Source organism: Alexandromys fortis, unplaced genomic scaffold (assembly GCF_014885135.2).
Source record: "Alexandromys fortis isolate MF-2015 unplaced genomic scaffold, M_Fortis_MF-2015_v1.1 scaffold_120, whole genome shotgun sequence".
NCBI lineage: Eukaryota > Metazoa > Chordata > Mammalia > Rodentia > Cricetidae > Alexandromys > Alexandromys fortis.
The window spans coordinates 3205432-3230281 of record NW_026067999.1 but is presented as its reverse complement, the minus strand read 5'-3'; the positions used below and the strand labels follow the sequence as shown (position 1 = coordinate 3230281).

Sequence of the window (24850 nt, the reverse complement as noted above, 5' to 3'; positions counted from 1 at the left end):
TCATTGCAGACATTTATTTTAGGAAAACAACAAACTAACAAAATATATTGGGAGAGGGACTAAATCAAGAACATTTCTTAAGTACTTAGCATTTATTTTAATCATATCTACCTGTGTATATGCAATACTCAGAATGCTGAACACAGGCCCAGGTGCCCAAGGGTTCTGAATCATCCAAAAATAGCCTTTTATTCCCCCCCCCCCATTTCAGTTTCATTTTAAGTTGATTAACAAGAGTTAAGAACTACAAGAATTCTGAATGCCTCTTGACAACCATTACACTAATCAGGAGTTTGCTCACCCCAAGTGTTGGGATTTAGAGAAGAGTTACTCTAAATGGGCCAGCTGATTTTTTAGGATAGTGAGCCAGCCACCGAGTGTGTCTACTACAGCAGGCAACAATTCCCAACTACTGGTACAGGAGGAATTTTTCCAGTGGCTCTGGAAGCCCTAGCTGGGAGATGGCTTGAGGACATGCACGGCCCAAGCACTTCCGGACACACAGGCGGCAGAGCTGAGAAAGAGCAGGTGGACCTGGGAGAGGGAATAAAAAATGGCATGAGCCTCACAGTGGGGTGGAAAAGGAGATTTGACGACTGTAAGCGTAGCTGAATGGGATAGGAATTACCAAATGATGGTAAGTGCTCCCAGCAGAGGAGTCTGCGCTGCCCTTTTGTAAAGGGCATCCTTTATTGAGCCTTCAGCAGTGATTGTGTTATTGAACACAGGCTCGGAAAAAGTGTGGCTCGACGGCGAGTCTATCTCACTCACGATTGCCTGTGCTAATGGACGTGATAGGCTGGCTGAAGTAAAAAGCACTGGGGTTCAAAGCCCTACGAGAGCTTCAGGACAGAGGGCCAACAGAAGAGAGGGTGGGAGCAGGAAGTGGCACCTCTGTGGTCACACAGCCAATGCGAGGAGCTGAACCAAGGACCAAAGTGTTTTCAACGTCCTCCGGGGCCTTCCAGTACAAACTCCCTGTGCGGTAAACCTGGTTCTCACCCCCCACCTGAAAGGGCCCTCTGTTCTTGCAAGGGTTCCACCTCAGTAGATATGTAAAAAGGACTCTAATCACTTCGATCCTCTTGGTCCCTGAATTTCAGTCTCTTGGAATCTACTTATAAAGGGACATTTACATTATCCCATTATTTCTTTACCTGTCTATCAGCAAAGACTTCCTCCCATGGCTCTAATTATTCACTGGCTTGTACAAATCCTCATTGTAGGTAAAGCCCTACTGCAGTGGCATTATGAAAACCAGGACAAAAGAGCAGACTACACATGCAAACAGCCCGAGGCCACTCAAGATTGCTGTGGACAAGGAACAGGCAACTGAGAGCTGTTCAGAGAAGCAAACCCTCACCTTTAGATAAAAAGCTGAGGACTGAAAATGGCAAAGAGCCCTACCTAGTGCCCCTCAAATCTGGGGCAAGCCTTACCTCAGAAACTAAGTAGCTAAGTAGAACACAGTAATACAACAAACTGTCCAGTTCTCTCTGAGAAGCTCAAAGTTAATGTGTGTGTTTATGAAGCTCGAGGAGAGAGGAGCTTGCTAATAAGGAATGCAAGTAAACCCTGAGCCTGAAAACACTCCCAGTTGGGGGTGGCGGGGAGAAGAAAAGAAAAGCTATGTTCTCATCGAGCAGTTGCAAACATACTTTCCAAACCAGCATCTGGTAAGCAAGGCCACTATCCCTCGAGTGATGTTTCAAATAAAAGAGCGTTTACTGATGGCCTAGGCATCAAGACTACTATGGATCGGGGCTAGTTAAAGGATGGGAGCCTGCTAAATATACAGAGCTTAGGACCCCGCTTAGACTGCCTTGATCAAAACATGGATTTTAGTAAAGGGCCCCAGGTGGTTTGTTTGCACAGTAGGTTTTTTTGTTTTGGTTTTGGTTTTTCGAGACAGGGTTTCTCTGTGACTTTGGAGCCTGTCCTGGAACTAGCTCTTGTAGACCAGGCTGGCCTTGAACTTCACAGAGCCCTTCTTGCCTATCTCTGCCTCCCGTAGTGCTGGGATTAAAGGCGTGCGCCACCACTGCCCAGCGTACAGTAGGGTTTTTTTTTAAGCACTGATGAAAAACTAGTTCCAAAACAATAAAGCAACCATTTCATTGGGCCAGACACCGGCCTTCGGAGTGATTTCACAAAACGTGAGAGCCCTTGCTATGTAAATTGTTTCAGGAGATTTGGGTTTGGGTCTTGGAACTTTAAGAGTGCTCTTTCTAGCAGCAAACGACTTGCTTAGCATCCTAGGGCTTCTTCCTAGGTGTGTGACCTTCTGGAAGCCGATTTCTCTATGCTTCGCTTTTCTCATGCATAGCTCTCCTTCACTTCTCTATTCATACGGATAGCATAAGTTTCCATGAGGTTCTCAGTGCTTCCAAGAATTCAGTGAGGTTAGTCCTCTGTTAGGGAGGTCATGGTGCTACTTGGGGATTTGATCTAATGAGACCACAAGCTATATACTTGGCCGTTATTGATGCTCCTTATGCAGCATGTGAGTTATTTCTAATTTGCCCACGAGCAGCCTCCTAGTGTTACAAAGCCGACCTTTGATGTCTTCACTTGTGGCCTTTTCCTATGATGAACATGACTCTTGGATCATTTCAAGGTTGCTGATTATTTTCTTGTAGTAGAAAATAAAATGCAACAATAAACACAGAGTGTAAAAGAAAAGTCCTAGGACACGCTGCAGTGCATCCAGGACTTGTCCCTTCCCACAGTACCATCCCAAATTCTAAGGAAAAGGGAAAAACGGGGACTAGTCTAGGGATGAGACAGGTCTAAGCATGCTTAGGGAGCAGAAGTAAATACCCTACCCGGCTCTTCTTACCTTCATTGAGCAGGAGCGCCTGTGCCACACTGCTATTGGGAGCAGCAAGATCAAGGGCAGTTTTGCCCTGCGAGTTTCTGAGTCTCAGGTTAGCCCCGTACTCAGTGAGCAGGTTGATGACCTCCACACTGGACTGCCTCGCTGCAGCATGCAGTGGGGTATCCAGCCACCGGCCACGGTCAACACTGGCTCCTTAAGAGAGCAGATGACCACAATCAGTGCTGCTTGTGAGTGTAAGACACATGAGCTATTATTGTATATAAAGGCATCTTACTAGCTGTCCGTGTGTGTCTGTGTATCAATGTAGACATGCATGCATAATTAATCGGAAAAAAAAAGCATCTTACACGCCATGGTGTATTTAACCAACCTCGGAGACTATGTGACTTAAGTCTAGAACCTCCGCAATTGGGAAAGATTACTCCCAAGCAGTTTGGAGAAAAATGAAGTTAGATGCTTTCATACACACACACACTCACACACACACGCACATGCACGCATGCGTGCACACATACACAAATTGTAACAAAAGCAAAATATTTGAAGTTCCTGTTACATAGTTATTTGGGGGACTTTTTAGTAAAAGAGAGAAAGAAACTTGTTTAGCATTTATATTATTGGAAACTCAAAAAACATTTCCAAAATCAATATAAAATAGTAAATGAAGGAATAAAATAAATAATAAAAAAACTCTTGGAGATCAAATTTCTCAAGTAAAGGTTCTTCCTATAGCTTACAAGTTTACATCAGTAGCTAGGTGCCTTAAATCATGAATCAAAAGATAGTTTTGGAGTGTTCTACTTGTCCCTGGAATGGTCGTTTCTTTATATGACATTCTGAAGTGAAAAATGACTGTCTTAGGGGGACAGAGGTGGGTCTGCTGCAAATGGTCACCGCATTCTATACTTAGTTTTCCCTTTAGAAAGGCATCTTCCTGTCAGAGTTTCAGCCCACGTAACCTAAGAGAAACCTAATGACTGCAGGGTAAACTGGAATCTAGCCCTCAGCCCATCAGCAGCCTGTATTCCCCTGGCCACAACGGTCAATCAATTGGTTCAGAGATGGCCATGCATGCAACTCAAAGAGAGCCAATATTCCTTTTTGTTACAGCCCAAGTGTTTGTGGCGGCCAAGTTGCCACAACCAGGGAGAAGCATCCTAGCTACATAAGGCCAGCATCAATGGAAGCAGAGCTGAGAGATAAATACGTGTTTCTCTAGATGGGCTGTGCATCTAGCTTTCAAGTGTCCAATGCAATCAGAATCTTTTCTAACCTGATAAGAATGATGAGATCTCCTGGATAAACTGGAATGGTGGCGGTATGCGGAGGGGATGGAGTATGAGAACATGAAGGAAGCAGATGGTCGAGTTGGGGAAGGATGGAGAGGGAGAGCAATGAAAGAGATACCTTGATAGAGGGAGCTATTATAGAGTTAGTGGAAGACCTGATGCTAGAGAACTCCCCAAGAATTCACAAGGGTGACCCCCCCTAAGACTGACTCTTTGCAAGAGTGGAGAGGGTGCCTGAACTGGCCTTCCCCTGCAATCAGATTGATGACTTCTATGAAGGTCATCATAGAACCTTCATCTAGTAACTGATGGAAGCAGATGCAGAGATCCACAGCCAAGCACCAGGCTGAGCCTGGGAATACAAATGAATAGAGGGAGGAGGGGATATATGAGCAAGGGGGGGGGTCAAGATCATGATGGAGAAATCTACGGAGACAGCTGAAGCAAGCTCGTGAGAACTCACGACCTCTAGACCGACAGCTGTGGAGCCTCCGTGAGACTGAACTAGGCCCTCTGCATGTGGGAGACAGTTGTGTAGCTTGGTCTATCTGAGGGGCTCTGGTAGTGGGACCAGGATTTATCCCTGATACCTGAGCTAGCTTTTTGGACTCCAGTCCCTATGGTGGGATGCCCTGCTCAGCCTTAATGTAGTAGGGAGGGGCTTCGTTGTGCCTCAACTTAATTTGGCAGACTTTGTTGACTCCCCATGGGAGGTTTTGCCCTTTGGGAGGAGTCAATTGGGGATGGCCTGGGCGGGGAAGGTGAGAGGGAGCAGCAGGAGGGGTGGGAGGGAGAACTGTGGTTGGGATGCAACATGAATAAAAATAAATAAGCAAACAGAAAAGAATGCAATCTTTAGATTCATTTATTTAAAAAGTCTAGCAGCTTCATCTCACTAAAACTGTTCTAACAATTACCTAGTTCTAGAAGCTTCTTTGCACAGTCGACTCTCTCATAGGTACAGGCTACATACAGAGGAGTTCCCAGCTGAGGAAGCTCTTGGTCAATGTTGACATTATTTGCCAGCAGAATCTCCATGCACTCTCTGTGACCTGGTGGAATATATACTTTTTTATAATTATATATTATGTAATTATAATGTTTATATAATATTATATATAATAATTTATAAATAAACTCACTTGCCCAGCGGTGGTTGTGATGCCTTTAATCCCAGCACTCGGGAGGCAGAGGCAGAGAGATCTCTGTGAGTTTGAGGCCAGCCTGGTCTACAGAATGAGTTCCAGAAGAGCCGAGGCTGTTACACAGAGAAACGTTGGCTCAAAAAAAAAAAATGCCCCACAAAGCCAAAACAAAAAACAACGTATGGGACTCGCTCACTTCCAAAATCCCAGGTGTATGAACTGGCTTTTTGGAGCCACCATTGCTGTGGTGGGATACCTTGCTCAGCCTCGATAAGAAGGGGTGGTCCTGCCTCAACTTGGTATGCCAGACTCTGTTGGCTCCTCAAGGAAGGCCTTATCCCTTCTGAGAAGTGAATAGGGAGTGGGAAGGGGGAGGTAGGGGCTGGAAAAGGGGGGAGAGGAACTGGGATTGGTATGTAAAATGAAAAGTAGATTTTTTAATAAAAAAATATGGGAAAAAGAAACTAAAAAAAACATAAAAGATAACCTCACTCAAATAGGGACTTGTTGAATATGTCCAAAATTTCAGGACTGCTTTCCAGAATGGGGTTTTAAAATAACAGAGATTCGGGGGGCTGGAGAGACAGCTCAGCAGTTTAAACTCCTGTTGTTGCTCTTCCATAGGACCTGGGTTCAATTCCAGCACCACATGGTGGCTCACAACGGTTTGTAACTCCAATCTCTGGAAATGCTGGCTGCACACAGACACACACAGGCAAAACACTCATATGCACAAAATAAATAAATAAAAATCTTTAAAAAAGAAGTAACAATTTTCCCCCGTGTGTTAGAAGAAAAACACTTTGTTTTGGGAATCATGGCAGAAATCTGCAAACTAAAACCATGAACATGTTTCCTCCAGGGTAAGTTTTTCTTTTTTTCAGTACCGGGGTAACTGCAGTGAAACTCAGATTCTAAGGAACATAGCTGAACTCACTGGCTAGCATGAAGCCACCACTGTACAAGTGGATGGCTATAAGATGCAAAGGGATAAACAACCCCCATTATTACCCGCACTTAAGCCAAAGCTCAGTCCCATTCCCGATCCATTGCTAAGCTCTCATTCTCTTCTTTATCCACTCCTGTAAGAGAAGCTGTGACTTTATTTGGTTGGACTAGAACACACGGATGGAGAGGAATCCAATGCTTCAGGTACAGAGTGTATTCAAATGAACTTACAAAATCACAGGCCTGCTCTATGGAGACTTTGCCCAATGACAAGATAAACATGATTAATTTGCAGTATATCAACTAATTCTTCATGAAGGAGTGCTTCTGAGGTACAGATGAAAGTTTGATGATCATTTTACATGTTTCCTCAAAAGTTTTACCACTGAGGTTGAAAGGATGGCTCAGTGGTTAAGAGCACCTGCTGATCTTGTAGAGGATTGGGGTTCAGTTCCTAGCACCCATATGATAGCTCACAACAGCTTATGCCTCCAGTGCCGGGGGGGGGGGATACATACATACATGCAGGCAAAACACACATACACACAAAATTTTTTTAAAAAATTAATAGCTAATATCGCTAATTAATTTCGCCAACCTTTCCTTTAGAGATAACATAATCAGAACCAAAGCGTGCCTAGTAAACACATGGTAGCTGGTAAATATTTATTTCTGAATAATTCTTATCTCTTTCAGTTTTCCTGGCCGAACAGAAACTGAGCCTAGTTTGTGTTGAATGTAAACAGCCTTAAGAAGTAAGTATACAAGCCCAGGTGTGGTGGACGTAGAGGGAAACATTGGGACCAACACCAGACCTTGATTTAGGTAAAGTGCAATCAACCCAGCAATGTCGGGTGTGCCCTGGAGTGGCTTGCTTACCTCTCTTCACCGCTTCATGGATAGGTGAAGCCAGGTAGACCTCCGGCTGGGCCTTGGCTCCAAACTCCAAGAGCAGGCTGACACAGGCCGCACTGCCGCTGCAGCAGGCGTTGAAGAGTGGCGTGGCCCCGTGAACTGTCAGTCCATTGACCTAAGGTTGGGCAGAGCAAAACTCACAGTAAAATTGTCACCAAGTGCGTACTCCTGTGTGTGTGCCTGGAGAAATCCCCTCATGATGATGATGAGGGACTGAGAGTATTCCAGACCTCTCCAAAGGGACTGGTACTGTTAGGAGGTGTGGCCTTGTTGGAGTAGGTGGGGCTTTGTTGGAGCAAGTGTGTCACTGTGGGGCTGGACTTTGAGTTCCCTGTTACTCTCAGTATCAAGGACCACTTCCTGTTGCCTGCAAGGTGTAGAGTTCTCACCTACTTCTGCAGCACCATGTCTGCCTGCACGCCTCCATGTCCCAAAATAATAACAATGGACTGACTGAATCTCCAAACTGTAAGTGAACCGCCCCAATTAAATGTTTGCCTTACAAGAATTTGTTGTGGTCATGGAGTCTCTTCACAGCAATAGAAAGCCTAACTAAAACAAAAGTTGGGACCAGGAGCTAGGGCATGAATGTGATAGACCTGACCATGTTTTTGTTTGGAGAAATATGGACGTTGGGAGTTTGGATTAGGAAAGCAGTGGAAGGCTTTCATTGCTGTTTAATTGGCCATACTACTAGGAACATGGAAGGCAGGGGTGCTAAGTTTGATTTGACGAATTGGGGGTATGGTAAGTGTTCATTGTCAACTTGGTTGCTCAATGTGGGGACTAGAAAGGAAACTGCGGGTCCTCTGAACCACGGCTACAGCTCTGGAATTATCATGATTACCTTATCTGAGGTGGGAAGACCTGCCCCCTGTGGGTGGAACTATTCCCTTGATAGGGGATCCTAGACCTCTCCAGAGTGGAGAAAGCAATCTGAGTACTACTGCAGGTGCAACCTTTGCTCTCTTCCTTGGCCTTTGGACGACTGTAGCCAGCGCTTTAAATTTAACACTGCCACCTCCCTGACAGCCAGAATGGACTATAACCTTGAACAGTGAGCAGAATAAACCCTTTCTCTTTTAAGTTACTTTTATCAAGGTGTGTTATCATTGCCATAGACCAGAAACTAAAACAGTTCACAATGTGTTTTATACCTAAAACTCGTTTACTTTGGTAATGTACACCTAAAAGGATGGTTGACTTGGAGCATTGAATTGAGTGTCTTTCATTGTTCTGTTGAAATTTGTTATTTATGTTTTATAACAAAATGGTTTTTTTTCTTTTTTAATTGATCTTATTAAGCTCTACATTTCTCTCTGCTCCCCTCCCTGCCTCTCCTCTCCCCTTCAGCCCTCTCCCATGGTCCCCATGCTCCCACTTTACTCAGGAGATCAACAAAATGTTTTTTAATGACCCCATCTGGATATTCACACATAGCTTATAGAGGCTGAAAAGAGGAAGATGGATAGGGCTCTACCTTCCCATTGCTCGGTGAGTAAGCACTCTGGAAGGGAGTGCCTCCCCAGCTGTTTTAGCCGATGGACCTGGACAGACAAATCCAGCTGTGCTGGGCAGGGCTGGGGCAGTACTCACATGTGCACCATTTTCCAGCAAGACCTTAGCGCAGGCCACGTGACCCCCAAGGCATGCCTCATGGAGAGAGGAGACGCGGTTAATTGTCACAAGATTCACGTTGATCCCCTGCAGTTTGGAGAGAAGATAGTGAAGTGCCGCAGCCAGCAGCAAAGCAAGAATGGCGCCCACCGGGTTTCTGTTTTCAAAAAGCAGGTGAGGACAGTGATACTACTGCCGTATAAAATAGAGTAGGAGCCACAACCATGGGATTCTAAACACAGCATTGGGGACTGGAGAGATGGTCCAGAATTTAAGAGCAAGCATGGCTCTTGAAAAGAATCCAAGCTTGGTTCTCAACACCCACATCAGGCTGCTCACAACTGCCTTTAACACCAGCTTCTGGGGGATCTGATGTCTCTGGCTTCCTAGGTTATCTGCATTCACAGACACACAGACACACACACACCACAGAGAGAGAGAGAGAGAATAAAAATAAATCTTTAAACACAGCATAGAGTCGCAAAGTCATTTGTTCTGATTCAGGCAATGTGCTAGGACATGGGTCTTTGAAATATATGGCCTAAGCCCCTCTCCTCCAGGAGTCTACTGGGGAAGAAGGACTTTAAACAAAAAAGCAAGAGAAAAAAAAAATTCGTACTACAGAAAGCATGTTGAAATTTCAGCTGGGAAGATGGAATATTCTAAAAGTTTGGTTTAGGGAAGGAGAAAAAATAATCACCAGACACAGTGGCACATGGCTTTCATCCCAGCACTCAAGCAGAGGCAGGCAGACGGATCTGTCCCATTGGCAAATGCTTGATCTGTGTGCCTATTATTGTATAGTATATATAGTATAATACACACAAACACATGGCGCTATAGAAACTTCTCTGGTTGAAGGAGTATTGAGAAAAGGAAGTTTAAGGACAGGGCTTCAAAAGCCCTATGTGTCTCACAATTGGGGTCTTTCCCTTTTTCCTTTATCCTCCCCATATGTGACTTCCTTTTAAGAAATAAATACTTGATATTCGGTGATAATAGAAAAAGAGGAAAGGAAAGAAAGGGAAAAACTGAAAAAGGAGTGGGAAAGAAAATGGCTTAAAATGATCTAGTCCACGAGGTGGCAGCATTGTACTAGAAGCACAGCTACAGTTCCAAAAAAAAAAAAAAAAACCCGAAATCTCGGCACCGGAAAAGTGCCACCAAGAAGGTCATTTGTTCTCAACCTTCCTGGTGCTGTGACGACCCTTTAATACAGTTCCTCGTGTTGTAGTGACTCTGATATAAAACTATGTGATTGCTACTTCACAATTGAAAGTTTGCTACTGTTATGAATAATAATGTAAATATCTAATATGCAGGATATCTGATATGTGACCCCCATGAAATAGTCATTTGACCCTCGAGGGGCTTGCGACCCACAGGTCGAGAACCAGTGGTCTAGATTGACTCCTAAGCGTGCATGAGGATATTGACATACAGAAAAGACAAATCGTTTGTAAGACTCGAGGTTACCCAGCTGTTGGCGACGGCGCGACAACCAAGGCAGTCCTGAATTAATGCTTTTGTTGCATTTACTCAAGGTGGGTGAATGTTTTACTCACATTTAGCACATGACCTAAATGTAAAACAAGCTTTTAAAAGTAGAAGAGATAGGCCAGCAAGAGAGCTCAACGGTTAAAGAGACTTGCCAGACACACAATAAATAATTTTTTTTCTTTTAAAAAGTGGAGTATACGCGGCTGAAGAACTGGCTCTGTGGTTAAAGCACTTGCTGCTCTTCGAGAGAACCAGAGTTCAGTTCCCAGAACCCATGTCAGACTGCTCACAACTGCCTGAAACTCCAGCTTCAAGGCCTCCAGTACCTCCTTCTGGATTGCAAGGACACTAAGACACATGTGGCATGTGTATACACATACACACACACACACACACACAAATAAAAAGAAATCTTAAATAACAGTAGATTATATGTTTGACTAGTGCAAAAAGCAAAGAATTGAGTCTGTAGCAAACCAAGTGAAATCCTCTGTAGTGCCCTTACTCACTTATCACATAAATAAAATAAAAAGTTTCAGAGTAGTGGCGATATCATTGCCAGGCCTGCTGGTGCACCACTATAACCCCAGCACTTGGGAGGGAGGTCGAGGCACGAAGATTATGAATTTGAGGTCAGCCTCTACTAATTTTGAGACCTGTCCAAACAACATGAGACTCTGTCTCAAAGAGCAAAGAAACAACAAAAAGGGGATAGAATAAGATGATTGTTTAAAGTGCTTACATATAAGAAACAAGCTGGGTGGCAGCAGCGTACGCCTTTAAGCCCAACACTAGCATTGGGGAGGTAGGGGCCAGCCTGGTCTACAGAGTGAATTCTGGGATAGCCAGGGCTAGACAGAGAAATCCTGTCTCGGCAAAGCAAAAATAAATAAACAAACAGGAGCCCTCCATGGTAGGTCAATTGCTTAGCACATGCAGGACCTGGAGGCCACTCTCAGAGCCTAAGAAGGCCCTGTGCGGGGAGGAAAGGCAGCGTAGAGAGCCGCCTAGTGTGTGGCGCCCTTGAGTTCAGTCAGAAACACAACTCGAGGGGAGACTAGATTAGTGACAAGATCAAATACAAAGTCCATCATTGCTAGTAGTTCTGTTTTCATTTTGCCTCTATTTGCACTCAGGAGACAGAGGAAGGCGAATCTCTGTGAGTTCGAGGCCAGCCTGGTCTACAGAGCTAGTTCCAGGACAGGCTCCAAAGCTACAGAGAAACCCTGTCTTCACAAACAAACAAACAAACAAAAAAAAAAAAAGAAAAAGAACCTATGAAATGCTAAGTGCTGGAGCTCAAATGGAGAGGCTTTAAGATGATGTTGTTTTTAGGAAATGGCACAACTGTTAAGCTGGGGATGAACTGAGTTGGTGAAGTGCTTGTCTGGCTGGATTGATCCTCAGTCCAGCATAAATTGGTGAGGGACATGCTTCAATTGAATTCCAGAACACGAAAAGTGCAAGCAGGAAGGTTCAAAGTTCAAGGTCACCTTGTGCTCCAGCTAGAAAGCTGAGACTAGCCTGGGATACCTGAGACTATGTCTCACAAACAAGTGGCCATGGAGATGGTTCCACAGGTAAGGGCAATTGCCGCCAAGCCTGATGACCTAAGTCGGTCCCGGTCCCCATATGGTAGAAGAAGAGAACCATCACCAGTGGTCTGCTAAATGCTCACCACGGTATGCCCCCTCCGTCCCTATACACACACATAAATAAATAGTTTGCAAAATAAAGAAGTCAATACAAAATAAATGTAAAATAAAAAATGTAAAACTGAACAAAAGTAATGAATCACTAAAAAGAGAGGGACACACACAAACTATCACTATCCCAGCTGGCTAAAAACAATTGCCCTTACCTGTGTGGCATACATTCAGCAATAAAAATACAGTGCTGCCAATAGCTAAATCTGCCCTAAGATTTATCTGACTACTAACCTATCTCAGAGCCTACTTGAAATGTGCATTGTTGAAGCGGGCAACCTCTTAGTGGTACCCAGTGATGCCCAGTTCCTAACGCTGCCTCATTTGGGTAATGCTTTCTCCTTGAAATGTGAGCGTCAGGGAACGAAATGATGTCACTTCCAAGACTAGGCTTTAAAGAGTGAAGGGGCTAGGGAGCTGGTTCAGCAGTGAAGAGCTCTGACTGCCCTTCTGGAGGACCCAGGGTTCAGTTCCTAGCACCCTTATGGTAGCACAGAACTGTCTGAAACTCTGGTCGCAGAAAATCAGGCGCCCTCTTCTGGCTTCTGCGGGCACTGCATGCACATAGTCCACAGGCATGCATGCCGCTAAAATACCCATACATATAAAATTAAAATAAAGGTTTTTATAAAATGTGACTTCCTTCTTAGGCACCCTCTCTGGAGAAAGTCAGCTGATACCTCATAACACAGCCCTGTGGTGAAGCCCCTGAGACTATGTGTGTGAAAAACAGATCGCCCCTCCCCTCACCATGAATCATGGCATGACCTAGCTGCCACTTCCCTGCCTGGAACCTGCACCCCAAGCAATTAGAAACTTCAAGAATCCGAGTGTTTGTTGTTGATTAGCGTCGCCTTGCTTTGAGGAGATTCATAGCACATCAATAGCCAACAAATTCATGACATAAATTTGGGGATCCCCTTCATTGTCCTTTAGAGAGAAACTTCCTGTCAAAGGGGAAAGGAAGTAAAGTGGGCAGAAACTGAAGCACCTCTTAGAGAAAGCAGAGGCAAGAGGAGCCCACGGTGTGGGTGGGGGCAAGATGAAGACACCTGGAACGGCAGTGCTGGGACCTGAGCACAGCTGTGGCCAACGCTCTAAATACAGAGAGATTCTAGATTAGAGCCACAGCACAGAGGACAGAGTCTTACTTACTTGTGCAATTAAAGTTTTAAGAGCCAGCAAGCGCCCCTGGGCCGCAGCCTCGTGGAGTGGTGATCGGTCAGCCCAGCAGTCTGAAACACAAATCAGGTTTCTGGTCAAGGTCAGGAGACTTGCAGCTGTTCCTGCTGTCCACCCACTGCGGCTCTTGAGGGGAGAGAACCTACCCTGCACCATGCTTCAGATCTTGCTGGATTCAGGGAGCTGGGCGCCTCGGCTCCTGCTGCCTTTCCATGGGTGGTTTTAACATGAAATACTTTTTTTTTTTTTTCAAACAAAACTAAGGGCTTGTCCCTGGTGACTCTAAGGTCAAGTGAAGAACTAAATGAACCAATTAGGTTTTTACTATTTCCCATAATATCATCTCCCCTCCATCTATACCCCAAAATTCAAAGCCTATGCTTTGTAAACCTGAAGAAATAAGAGAAAAAAGACCTGAAACACGGCTCAGTGGAAGAACACTTGGCGAAGCTCTTAGTTAAAAGAAAAGGTGAAGGAAGAAAGGAAGGGAGGGATGGAGGAAGGGAGGAAGAAAGGAAAGAAAGAAGGAAGATGTTTTCCTGAATTGCTTAAGTAATTTTCTCTGATTCTTTTGATAATAATATCTATGCATTTTAATGTAAAATACCCTTTTCAGATGATATGATCCCCCAAACTTTACCCTAGAAAGTTGTGCACACGGGGCCAGTAGAGCCAGGCTGCCTGAGCTCATGTCCTACTTTGACCACTCTCTGCCAAAAGCAGCCTTTGCTATAAACATTTGAACCTCAGTTTTCCTAGCTGTAAACCAGAGAGACGGTAATCTATTTGGCAGGGCTCTCTGAAGGCCAGTCTAGGATAGCCACAGAGTCAGATGTTCAGGGCCATTTGTGATCGATTAATAAGTAGATCACAGGGCAGCTCTCTAAGGGACAGGCTCCTCCCTGTTTTATGAGTATATTTATTTTTCTGTAATTATTTCTCTGCTGCTAAGACTGATCAGCTTCGATGAGCATTTGAGAAGTAACCACATAAGAAAAATCCCAAAGGACAATATTTTGTTTCGGAAACCGACCTGCTCCAGTTTGCGAAATCTGCGCAGTTTTAAAAGTGTGGCTATCCTCTTTCCATACTGAATAGAATGCCATGGACTTGGGCTTTCTTTAAAAGCAAAGGGTCCTTCTGGTCAGTGTCTTCTACGTGATCCCAATGGTGGTCAGGGTTCAGATTTCCCATTGTCCACTAGTGAGATTAAAAACAAAATCTCACTAGAAACGGAAGTGTGCAAATTGAAAACACTACGAGCCTCGAGGAAACAGTGTTCTCCAGCGGATGAGATTGGAAGCTGCAAGCATTGCAGGAAGTCTCTTATCAACATTAGAGCCCAGAGCATCTCTCCCGTTACAGGAGTCTGGTTAGAAAACTGAAGGGGGTTAACAATGTACTCGATGGGGTTGGAGTGATACTGGAACAAGTGGTATGAAAATGTGATTTTCATAATATGCAAACATAAAAGTAAATTTAAACAGTGTAGTCACGCCCTGAGAAAATCTAAACCAGGTCTTTTTGAAGGAATAGCTGACCCCAGGCTGGAGGTGTGTGTGCGCGCGCACGGGCACATGTGTGCGCTTGCATGTGTGGTGTGGCCTCTAACAGAAATGAAGGAAGGATGAGGAAAAACAGAAGATGTTGAAAAGGTAGAGGATGACACAAAAGGGCTTCTTCTAGTCAAATATGGGACAATTTGCCCATCAAAATAAGCAGAGAGTAAGAAAACACATGCTATCAAAACAGGAGCCCATAAGTCCTTGCTGATATATATAATACATCAATATGGATAAGGTGCTTCTTCCTAAAATACACTAACTGAAAAAAAAGTAGAATAAATAACAGGATCAGGTTCAAATTATCACTATATTAATTATAAAAGGAATGCGCATATTTTATTCTGGAAAAAATTGTAGAAATAATTTTGACCAGCCCAGGTTTCAAAGAAAAAGATGACTCAGAGGTTAAGAGCACTGCCTGCTCTTCCAAAGGTCCTGAGTTCAATTCCCAGCAACCACACAGTGGCTCACAACCATCTGTAATGAGATCTGGTGCCCTCTTCTGGCCTGCATGCAGACACAATACTGTGTGCATTATAAATAAATAAATAAATACATAAATAAATAAATAAATAAATAAATCTTTAAAAAAAGAAAAACACAAGCATTGGCAAGAAAAAAAAATTTTAAAAAAAGTTGGCACCATGTGCCATCTGATTAAATGCCATAAGCCACAGTGTATGGCATGAGAGGGAACACAGTGTTAAGAACATCCTCTCATCCTATCTGTACTGTTCATGCCCCCAAAGCATAACCTGACTCTTAGGAGCAAACCCTGCAGCAGCTCCCACCACGGGCCAGTCAATAAATGAATTGGCCCGGAGCCAGTTGCCGAAGAGATAGGGACCTTTTCTAGAAGGAAGGTGAGTGTGGAAGGCAAGACATAACATCTGACGCACTCTTTGACCTGGAGTGGGACCCCTTTGCCTGAAGAAATATTATTGGAGCAGTTAGCTAAACACGAATGGAGCGAGAGACTGGGAATTCTTTGTACTGACCTTGTAACTTTTCTGTTAAAATTAATTCCAGAAAATAATTTTTAACCAAGAGAAAATAAACAAATAGGTAAAAATGGTTTGTCATCTTATACTCCTGTAATGAATGTGAAATGCTTTTATAATAAAGAAAAAATAAAAAGGGCTTGCTCGAAACAAACATATGCTCTGTTTTATCTCTATGTATTTCCGAGATGGCCCCCAGCTGGTGAGTGTGACAGTTTACTTAAAAGAGAAGTATTTCTCATTGTACCACCCTTCCTCCACTCAGAGTTTCCAAGGACCAACTAAAACTGTGGTGATGTGTCCTTAGAGAAGAACGGGAACTTTGTAAGATTGATGGTGTGAGAGAACCAATCATGTTGGAGCGAAGCAAATCCGGTAAATTTGCATCACGTTGGTTCTTACATATAGTTTATATCTTGTGGACCTTGCTTGGCTATCCACCATGACAATGAAAAGTGAATTTCAAGACATGGCTCACTTAGCCTTCTTTCCTGTATCCTCCTTTTCATTTACGGAATACCGTAGACTTTCATACCATGTCTGGATATAAAAACTAGCTGCGAATCACTTCTACTAATGAAATGGTCAGCTCAGAGGACAGAGTCCAGTTGCGGAGCAGAGTATTCCTGAATCTCCTTGAACATCTCCTGGCCTCTCATCTTCAGTCTCCTCGTACATCTCCACCTCAGTCCTTGGCAGCTCTGCTTCAGACACGCTGGGCATGAACACAGGCCCTCGGGGTTTCAGGACAGTCTTTACCCAACCCCGCAGTTCAGCAGCCTGAGCAACGGAAGCAGCAACTCTTCCCTGTGCCTTTGGCATTCTGTCCTTCTAATGCTAGCTAGTCAGATTAGTAGTAGTAAGCATTTCTACTCTAGAGGTCAAAATTTTAGAAAAAAAAAAAATAGACTGCTCCCAAATCCCAAACTTCTGGAGCACTGACACACACTGCCACGCATAGAATAGAAAATTCCACCGCATGAAACCCAGATTCATGTCCCCCAATTATTTTAAATGTTAAGTAAAATTTTCATGAATGAATTTAGTATTTAAGCTAGGGTTTCCTCCCCCCAAGATAGCAAATTTTCTCAACTCTGGGAGAAAAAAAAATCTGAAATCTAAAACGTCTTGGTTCCAAGCATTTCATGTAAGGGAGACTCAAGTTGTAGAGGTAACCTGTTCAAGCATAAAAACAAGACTACGGCAGCCACTGACTCCTAAAAGTATTAGCTTAGGATATCAACATGAACTGGGTTTGCCTCTGTGTAGGATCTGATGGTCATTTGCCCTGTGAGAAGCAAGAGCCTTAAGCACATCCGTTAGCCAATTCCAGACTCTCTCATAACGTTCCATTATTTATCAGTCCCATTAGACCCAAACACTAGGCAGTATTTGGATAAAGCTCACGAGACAAACGTTAAGTGAAAACAGCCCTAAACAAAGAAGGCAGCACTGTAGGGTTCTGTTTCTGTCACAGAAAGAAGGAATACGCACTCACCTTGAGTATTAGGAGTCAAAAGCAAACTCAGGAGGGATGAGGGCTGACGGGGAGTGGGCATGGTAGGAGCCATACTGACGGAAGTCTCTTATGCTATGGGTGCCGGCCCTGTCTGTGTTCACTAAACCCTTGTGGACTTCTCTGTGCTCGGGTCTTTAAAATGACTCCACCCCTTCCTAAACTTGCCCTAAGCATCTCTCCCTGCTCCCAGCAGAGAACATGGCTCTCTCTGGTCCACCAAGCAGCAGAGGTCCAAGGGACAGCATGTTCTTCATGGGCCTCCCACCTCTTTCTTCCAGGTGTTGGTTTCTCTCGTACTGTGTGGATGAAAAGAACCAAGGAGCAATCAGCCCCACGCACTAGGCCTCAACATGTCACAGGATACGCTAGCATTTGTAGTGCTCCTACTCACTGTTGAAATGGAAATTAGGGCACCAAAATTAGGTTTTAAAAAAATGGGTTTGGGCCAGGCAATGGTGGTGCATGCCTTTAATCCTAACACTTGGGAGGCAGAGGAAGGCGAATCTCTGTGAGTTTGGGGCCAGCCTGGTCTACAAAGTTAGTTCCAGGACAGGCTCCAAAGCTACAGAGAAAACCTGTCTTGAAAAAAAAATGGATTTGGTATACGTTGTCTAAACTGAGGAAAGGAGAACAAAACAAAAACCCTCCTGATTTCTTCTGACTTTCCCTGTAGCCATCTTACAACTTGGAGACAACAGCCAGGAAACATGAAGCAGTAGCTGTGGAAAGAGCCACATGCAATCTCCCCCCAGGAGATGAGCTCTTGCCTTTCCGATGCCATGGTCACTGTCGAAAATCTGCCACTATTGGGAGTCTGTCACCATTAGAGGTGGGGGACTTTCAGCGTCATGAGATCTACTGCCAAATGCTGCAGGCGTCTTCTGGGCATGTGAGCCCTGCACCACCAGGCCTGCGGCTCAGCTGCTTGCTCACCCAGAGACAGCTGCTTACCTCTGCTAGCCTCTACTTATCAATCTCCATGGCCCAACCCCAGGTTGTACAGCACACCGGGACAATTCACTCAGGCTACTTACTACCTAAGCAGATTCTTTCCCCTGATCTGCCCCTTGCCTCAAGCCCCAATGACTCTCCCATGAGAGAAAGGGAGAATGTTGCTTTGTGCATAAGAACACCCCAAAATGAATGACAACCATTTTCCATTTTGCTCCTACTAAAAAAGTTTCATGGTTTAGTAAGCATTAGAAATAACACCAAAAGCCAGGGTTCAGAACTTCAGAAGCCAGGGGTGGGGGGTGGGGGAGGTGGCGCACGCCTTTAATCCCAGCACTCGGGAGGCAGAGGCAGGTGGATCTCTGTGAGTTTGAGGCCAGCCTGATCTACAAGAGCTAGTTCCAGGATACGTTCCAAAGCAATACAAAGAAACCCTGTCTCAAAAAAACAAAAACAAAAACAAGACCTTGTTCTGTCTTTAAGAACAATTGGTCTCTAAATTCTGCCTATCCTGTGCTACATTCACTTGTATTGGGATGCTTTGGCATCCGCTTATTTCTGCTGAGAGTGTGGAATAGGTGCAGGGGATGTAGGTAGCCAAGCTGGAAAAGTGCTGGCTTTGCATGCAGGAAGCCCTGTGCTCTATAAACCAGGGGAGCTGGAGCATGCTGTACTCTAGAGAAGAAGGCCCAAGGAAGGATCAAGGTTCAAGGCCACCCTCAGCTACAAAGAGAGTTTGAAGACAGCCTCAGACTGAGTCTGTCTCAGGGGAAACAAAGTTTGAGATGGGCATTGGTGGTATACACCTGCAATCCCAGTGCTCAAGAAGCTAGCAGATCTCTGTGAACTCTTCCCAGCCTGGGAAGTTCCAAGTCAGCCAGAGCTGCATAGTGGGACCATGTAAAAAAAAAAAGTGCAATAAATTTGCTGTATTCTCAACTGGAAACAAAATCGCTCTCCAGGAAATAACCTTTTCTGTCCCACTATGGATGACTGCCCCCTAAAAAGGACCTGTTAGGGTCTTCACACAACTATCTTCCTGAATCTGCCACATTGTAGGTCGCCTTGTTTTATTCTTGTTCCCAACACAGTATCTCATACCCTTCTTAGCTACAAATTGGAGCAGATTATAAAACATTAAGGAGTAAAGCTATTTGGCAGATCCAAAATTTTTCCATTGCTTTTAGTAAATATGTAACCAAGCTCTCCAAGTACATGAATACTTAAATAGGACTCGATTCCTCCCGTGTAAGATACTCTATTTTTACTTCCTTGGCGCCCTGCCTGGGTCACAGGGCTACAAATACATTATGAAGATAGTTTACAAATATGCTCGCGCCTGATGAGGTGGAGGGAAAGTGTTCAAGAGCATTTTCTCCTCTTCCCTCAAATCTTTCAAACTCTGATTTGTGGCTCTGGTTCTGGGAGTCTTTGAATAAAATTCATGACAACCCCCCCCACTTATCTATTTAATAACAAAATGCATTTAGATGGAATATGTTTAAGTTCCAAGAATTCAAAATAAAAGCCAGTAATTCTTTTACATTTAATTCAAGGACTTTACCCCTTGTCAAATTTTAATAACAATGTGAGATGATTCTAGAAGACGGCCTGTTGACAATATTTGGTCCACATGGTGTACAATTTTTGTTCAAGCTTTGAAATCGTAGGAAGCAACATCCGTGGCATTTATCAAAGAGAACAAAGTCGTGAATCTTATTTCTGAATCACAATAATGATAAGGACTTAGAACTGATGAGATTTTAAGAACACAGGGTTCGCTCGGGGCGGGGGGGGGGGGCATAATGCAAATTCTGAGAACCCTGAAATGTTATAATATAATGGAGTTAAGTGGTTATTCACTAGAACATCCAGTTCTCATAGGAAGATGAAGTCTGGTCAGTGACCTGGATTAAGAAAGCTTCTTTGAACCCATTAGGAGCCGAAAAGCTGAGCTACAGGTGACCTGTGGAGGCAGAACCTCTGCCAGGAACTCGCTGTTCCCACCTGGAAACAGTCAGCAGGCACCTGAGCTACGAACCGCCCAGAGGACAGTTAGGCCATGGTTGAAGGAAGTAAAGAGGGAATTAAATAAGACAAAAGACTACATATGTGCTGGGACAAAAACAAAAAGGAACAAAGGCAAGAATACTGAAGAGGAATGGCCAGGAGTCAGGCAAGGCTGGCTGTCCAGTAAAGTTCAGTCCCTTTGGGGGAAAAAGGATTTTGAATGTAGCAATTGGAAAATGAACTAATTGTTTTAGCCCTTCCCTTAAAATTGCTTTTTTTTTTTAAAGAAAAGATTCTATTATTTTACAAGCTCATATCTGCAACTGTAAAATGTTCCAACTTCTAAATCCCCCACCCAATTTTATGGCTACAGCTTTGGCAGCAAACGCGGCCAGGATTCAGGTTAAGCAATTTCTCCTTTTCATTTGGTGCAAATATGTTTGCATACTAGAAGAACCAAGCAATTTTGCCTCGAGCTGAGAGTCTTGCTAAGTCAATTCACTAACTTACTGAGTAATTATCACGCATTTTCCAAACAAACCTTTGTCTGACGAATGAACCACAAAGATGACTTCTGATTTGATAATAACACTGTCACAAATATCTTCCTGGTTTTTTTTTTTTTTCAAGACAGAGTTTCACTAGGCAGCCATGGTTATCCTGGGACTCACTTTGTAGACCAGGCTGGCCTCCAACTCACAGGGATCCACCTGCCTATACCTCCTAAGTGCTTTAATTAAAGGTATGCCCTGCTATTCCTGGCTCACAAAATCCTGCTGCTGCTGTATATAGGTAACTGTAAATAATGGCAAAAGAAAAGTAACTGTTAGAATCATGCAAAAAATTAAAAAACATTTTTTGGGTATGTAACTATCAGTTTATTATAGAAAGACATCAAATCTGAGTGTATTATCATACATGTGAGAGGTATAGGACACACACATACATAGACAAATACATATACAGCACACACACACACACACACACATATATGAAATAAATAAACTAGACTTACATGCACTAGCCTCCCCAACATCCGTTTTTAACAGTATCTGGAAATGGGCACCATCCCAACAGCCCAAACAACATGGCTGTGCTAGAGGGTAAATGAGTCTCTTCAAGAGATTGGAAGTCTGGCCCCAGATTAAAATCTCATGATTAAAATGCACAGCATGCTTACACAGGTTCTGAACAAGTACACTTCACTAAGGACCACGAAGACAGGAGTCACGCACGGGAACAACTTTTACAGACTCTGCCGGAACTATCCCCATTAGGTTGTCCCTAATTTAAGTCACAAGGATGACACATCTAACAGAGCATCAAATACTAGGAAGTCCTGGCCCAAATTTATAAGTCAAAAATACATTCCTAGAACACACTTCCTTTGAAGCGAAAAAGAAGCATTAATGTTTTTTTTCCCCACCAGTTACATACCTCCCTGAAATGTGTGACAAATATAATCCCCAAAAGAGATCTCTTTCCACAGTCCAGGCCTTCTGACACTTCCTTCACCAGCTAGCTGAAGCATTCTGATGGCTTGCCTTAGAGTTCTTGTGTCTTTATGTAAGGCCACTGATGCCTAGCGTTTTCCAAGCTGTCTAGTGCATTGAAATCACAAAGCATGTCTATTTTGAAAGAGAATCCTGAACACAAATTGAAACAGACACCAACTAAAGCATGATGCAATCCAGGAACCCCCGGGAACACTAAAAATACATACAGCAACTCTGGACAGTGTTTATGAATAAAGCCCGCTCCTCCTCTGTGAAGGGGCAGTCCCAGCAATGAGGGCCTATCTGCTTCAGTTACTTTGACGCTATGTCACCGCAATTACGGCGAATTGTTTCTGGAAAGGGATGGAGACTGGCCTCTACAGAGCAGGACATGTTTTAGATTTTAACCAAATCGTAGCAATTTCATAGTGGGAGGAAACCTCCATTTTTGGTGCTTTCTGTGGAGCCACTAGTGTACAAATGGGTTTAACGAAGTTTTCCTGGGACAAATGGCCAATCAGTTCCCTTTGCAAAGGATGCCACAATAGACATACACACAGAAGGCCACACTGACTGCTTTTCAATCAAATTAATTGGTCATTTCATTTCCCAAGGAAAAACAGTCTTATCACAATGCCCTTTCTTGTTAGTTTCACTCAAAGTGCTGCAGAAAAATAATGTTATATAAGAATTCTTTTGGTTAGTAGAAAGACTCCCGAGATAGCCTTTAGAACCCACTATTCTGTTTACTTACATACTAACTGTGACCAGACCCATCAATTTCCAAGAAAATCAAGCTGCAGATCCTTCAGCAATTGGTACAGACGTCAGTTGCTACTTCAAGTGACAAGGTACAGTTTAACCTATGCACTCGGCACAAAAGTACAAGGAAAGCTTACCTTCTAGAAACACTCTTCATCTGAGTTTTCAAGGAGGAATTTTGGAGGTGTTGGAAATAAATTGAAGGATTTTTTTTTTACCTGACAGTCCACCATAGATCTCTTCTGCTATCCTAGCTGCCTCTTTTCTGTTTCCTTTGACGACATAGAAATGGGTTAGGAGAGCCAAGAAAACTTTAATTAAAAGCTTGAAGAAAAAAAATGTTGCAAACATGGTCAGAAAAATGTTTTTAAAGCCATAGAAAGCAGGACCATCTTCCATATTGGCTTCTTCTCGGCATAGGTTTCGAGGGCTGCACATTTTTACCGAGTTATAATTGGCATCATATGACTTCTATTTTTAAGCCTCCTAGCACTCGGTGCTCCTGTTACCAAGAACTGTCTGTAGGTTCTAATCTAACACTGATGTGGAGAGTTAGATTAACACTGGGAATGTTGATATTTATGACAATGTTAAACAACTTCCTTCTAATAAGAAACACTCAGTGCTGGCCTGGAAGGATGGATGGATTCGACTCCCAGCACATGGCCATTCCAGACCATCTGTAACTCCAGTGGTCTCTTCTGGCCTCTGTAGGTATGAGGCATGCACACAGTACACATATAAACATGGAGGCAAAGCACCCACACATATAAGATAAATAATAAAAAAAACGTTAAAAAATACTTGGTGTTCACACCCAACATTGAATTTGATCAAAACACATTAGATGCATGCATAGAAGTCTCAAACAAGAAAAAAAAAATAAGGAATTCCTATTTTAACTGCACTTCAATGTTCCTTCTAAACCCTTAGTTTTGGTATAGTAGGATGGAAAATGGGATTGGAAAAATAAAAGGAACTTCTACATTGCTACAGTAACAAAGCAATACAAGAAAGTGGGAATAAACTGTGTTCATCATAGAAAATACAGTTCGTAGGAGTTCTTCACTTGCTTTTCATGTAGTGTAAGTCCAAATCTAAACTATGACTAGTCAAAGAAAAAAAAAAGACTCTTGGTGGTAAGGTAATACTGAATACAAGGCCTACCTTACATGTTTCTCCAGACAAAAGCTAGGGTGTGACTGGACTGCTGAGATGATTCTGGTGACAGTCCTGACACCTGTGACAAGGTCCCCCAGCAAGGTCCTTCTCACTTGTTCACTTGTTTGAAGCTTCGGAGAGGATGGCAACTCCTCCTGGAGGATGTGGCCCATTCTCAATCTTGGAAGTGTGATACCAAAATGGATGAATGCCATGCCCTAGCTTCCAGATGAAGTACCTTCCTTAGCTGGGCAGGGTTCTCTTATCAGCTGGCCAATACAAGTAAAACTCATTTGTTTTTAGTCTCCCTCACTATTAAGTTTCTTCTTTTATTCTTTGCTTATAAGAGTTTTTTCAAAATTTCTAAAATCTACTGAAAGTACAAGTGCATTAATCAGGGATTTCTAGAGGAACAGACTTTATAAAACAAACAAATACACACACACACACACACACACACACACACACACACGAGTGAGAGAAAGGGGTGGGATTTATTAGAACGACTTACAGACTGTGGTCCAGCTAGTCCAACAATGGCTATCTATCAATGGAAGGTCCAAGAATCCAGCGGTTGTTCATCTGACAAGGTTGGATGTCTCAGCTGGTCTCCAGTAAAAACAGGAATCCTGAAGAAGTCGGCTCCAATGCCAGTGAAAGAATGAACTTGCCAGCAAGAGGGAGGGCAAGCAGGCCAAGAGCAAGCTCCCTTCTTCCATGCCCTTTACACAGGCTGCCAGTAGAAGGTGTGGCCCAGATTACAGGTGGATCATCCCATCTCAAAGATCCGGATTAGAAGTGGGTTTTCCCACTTTGCATGATTTAAGAGAAAAAATCCCTCACAGACAGGCCCAGCCATTTGTGTTTTAGTTAATTCCAGATGGATTCCAGCTGAAAACCACGGGCAGCCCTCACAGAAAGCAAAAGTACAATTTTAAGAGCAGAGTGACTTTAAAAGAAATATTTTATATATGTGAATATTTTGCCTGTATGTATATATGTGTACCACATGAGTGCCTGGTGTGTGTTGAAAGTCAGAAATGAGTGTTGAATCCTCCAACTGTAGCTACTGATGTCTGCAAGGATATCTTACCCACTAAGCCATCTCTCCAGCCCCAAGAGCACTTTTTAAATAAATGCTTTGTGTCAAAAAATATGACTTTATCCAGCAAATTGGAATAACTATCTCTATAGGAACTGATTTAGTAAACTTTTCTTTTTTGAGACGGGGTTTCTCTGTGTAA

The 24850-nt window shown here is 43.5% G+C and overlaps 1 protein-coding gene and 1 long non-coding RNA gene across 4 annotated transcripts; one reads left to right on the top strand and one right to left on the bottom strand.

Annotated features, from left to right (window-relative positions):
* Asb11 (ankyrin repeat and SOCS box containing 11) lies at nucleotides 1-23109 on the bottom strand. 2 transcript variants are annotated; one of them, XM_050160659.1, is made up of 7 exons: nucleotides 22664-23109; nucleotides 13115-13194; nucleotides 8733-8840; nucleotides 7101-7251; nucleotides 5046-5180; nucleotides 2840-3031; nucleotides 1-534 (listed from the first exon to the last, which is right to left on the bottom strand). In XM_050160659.1, exons 1-7 carry the CDS (start codon nucleotides 22881-22883, stop codon nucleotides 410-412), a joined length of 1011 nt encoding a protein of 336 aa, XP_050016616.1. In that variant the 5' UTR covers nucleotides 22884-23109; the 3' UTR covers nucleotides 1-409. The 2 variants fall into 2 exon arrangements, with proteins under 2 accessions (XP_050016616.1, XP_050016617.1); XM_050160660.1 differs by lacking the exon at nucleotides 22664-23109 and adding an exon at nucleotides 21625-22087.
* Nucleotides 7245-13102, top strand: LOC126512731 (uncharacterized). Of its 2 annotated transcripts, none has more exons than XR_007595139.1 (5): nucleotides 7245-7604; nucleotides 8490-8630; nucleotides 8751-8927; nucleotides 10076-10297; nucleotides 12610-13102. It is a non-coding gene; the product is annotated as an uncharacterized lncRNA (long non-coding RNA). The 2 variants fall into 2 exon arrangements; XR_007595138.1 differs by lacking the exon at nucleotides 12610-13102 and adding an exon at nucleotides 10443-11337.
* Nucleotides 23110-24850: the final 1741 nt, after the last annotated feature.

Coding starts and splice junctions, on each gene's coding strand:
- Asb11 (XM_050160659.1), bottom strand. CDS start 22,883: ATGTGCAGCCCTCGAAACCTATGCCGAGAAGAAGCCAATATGGAAGAT. Junction 5,181..7,100: donor CCATGAAGCGGTGAAGAGAG/GTAAGCAAGCCA, acceptor ATATTCCACCAG/GTCACAGAGAGTGCATGGAG. Junction 3,032..5,045: donor AAAGAAGCTTCTAGAACTAG/GTAATTGTTAGA, acceptor TGCTCTCTTAAG/GAGCCAGTGTTGACCGTGGC.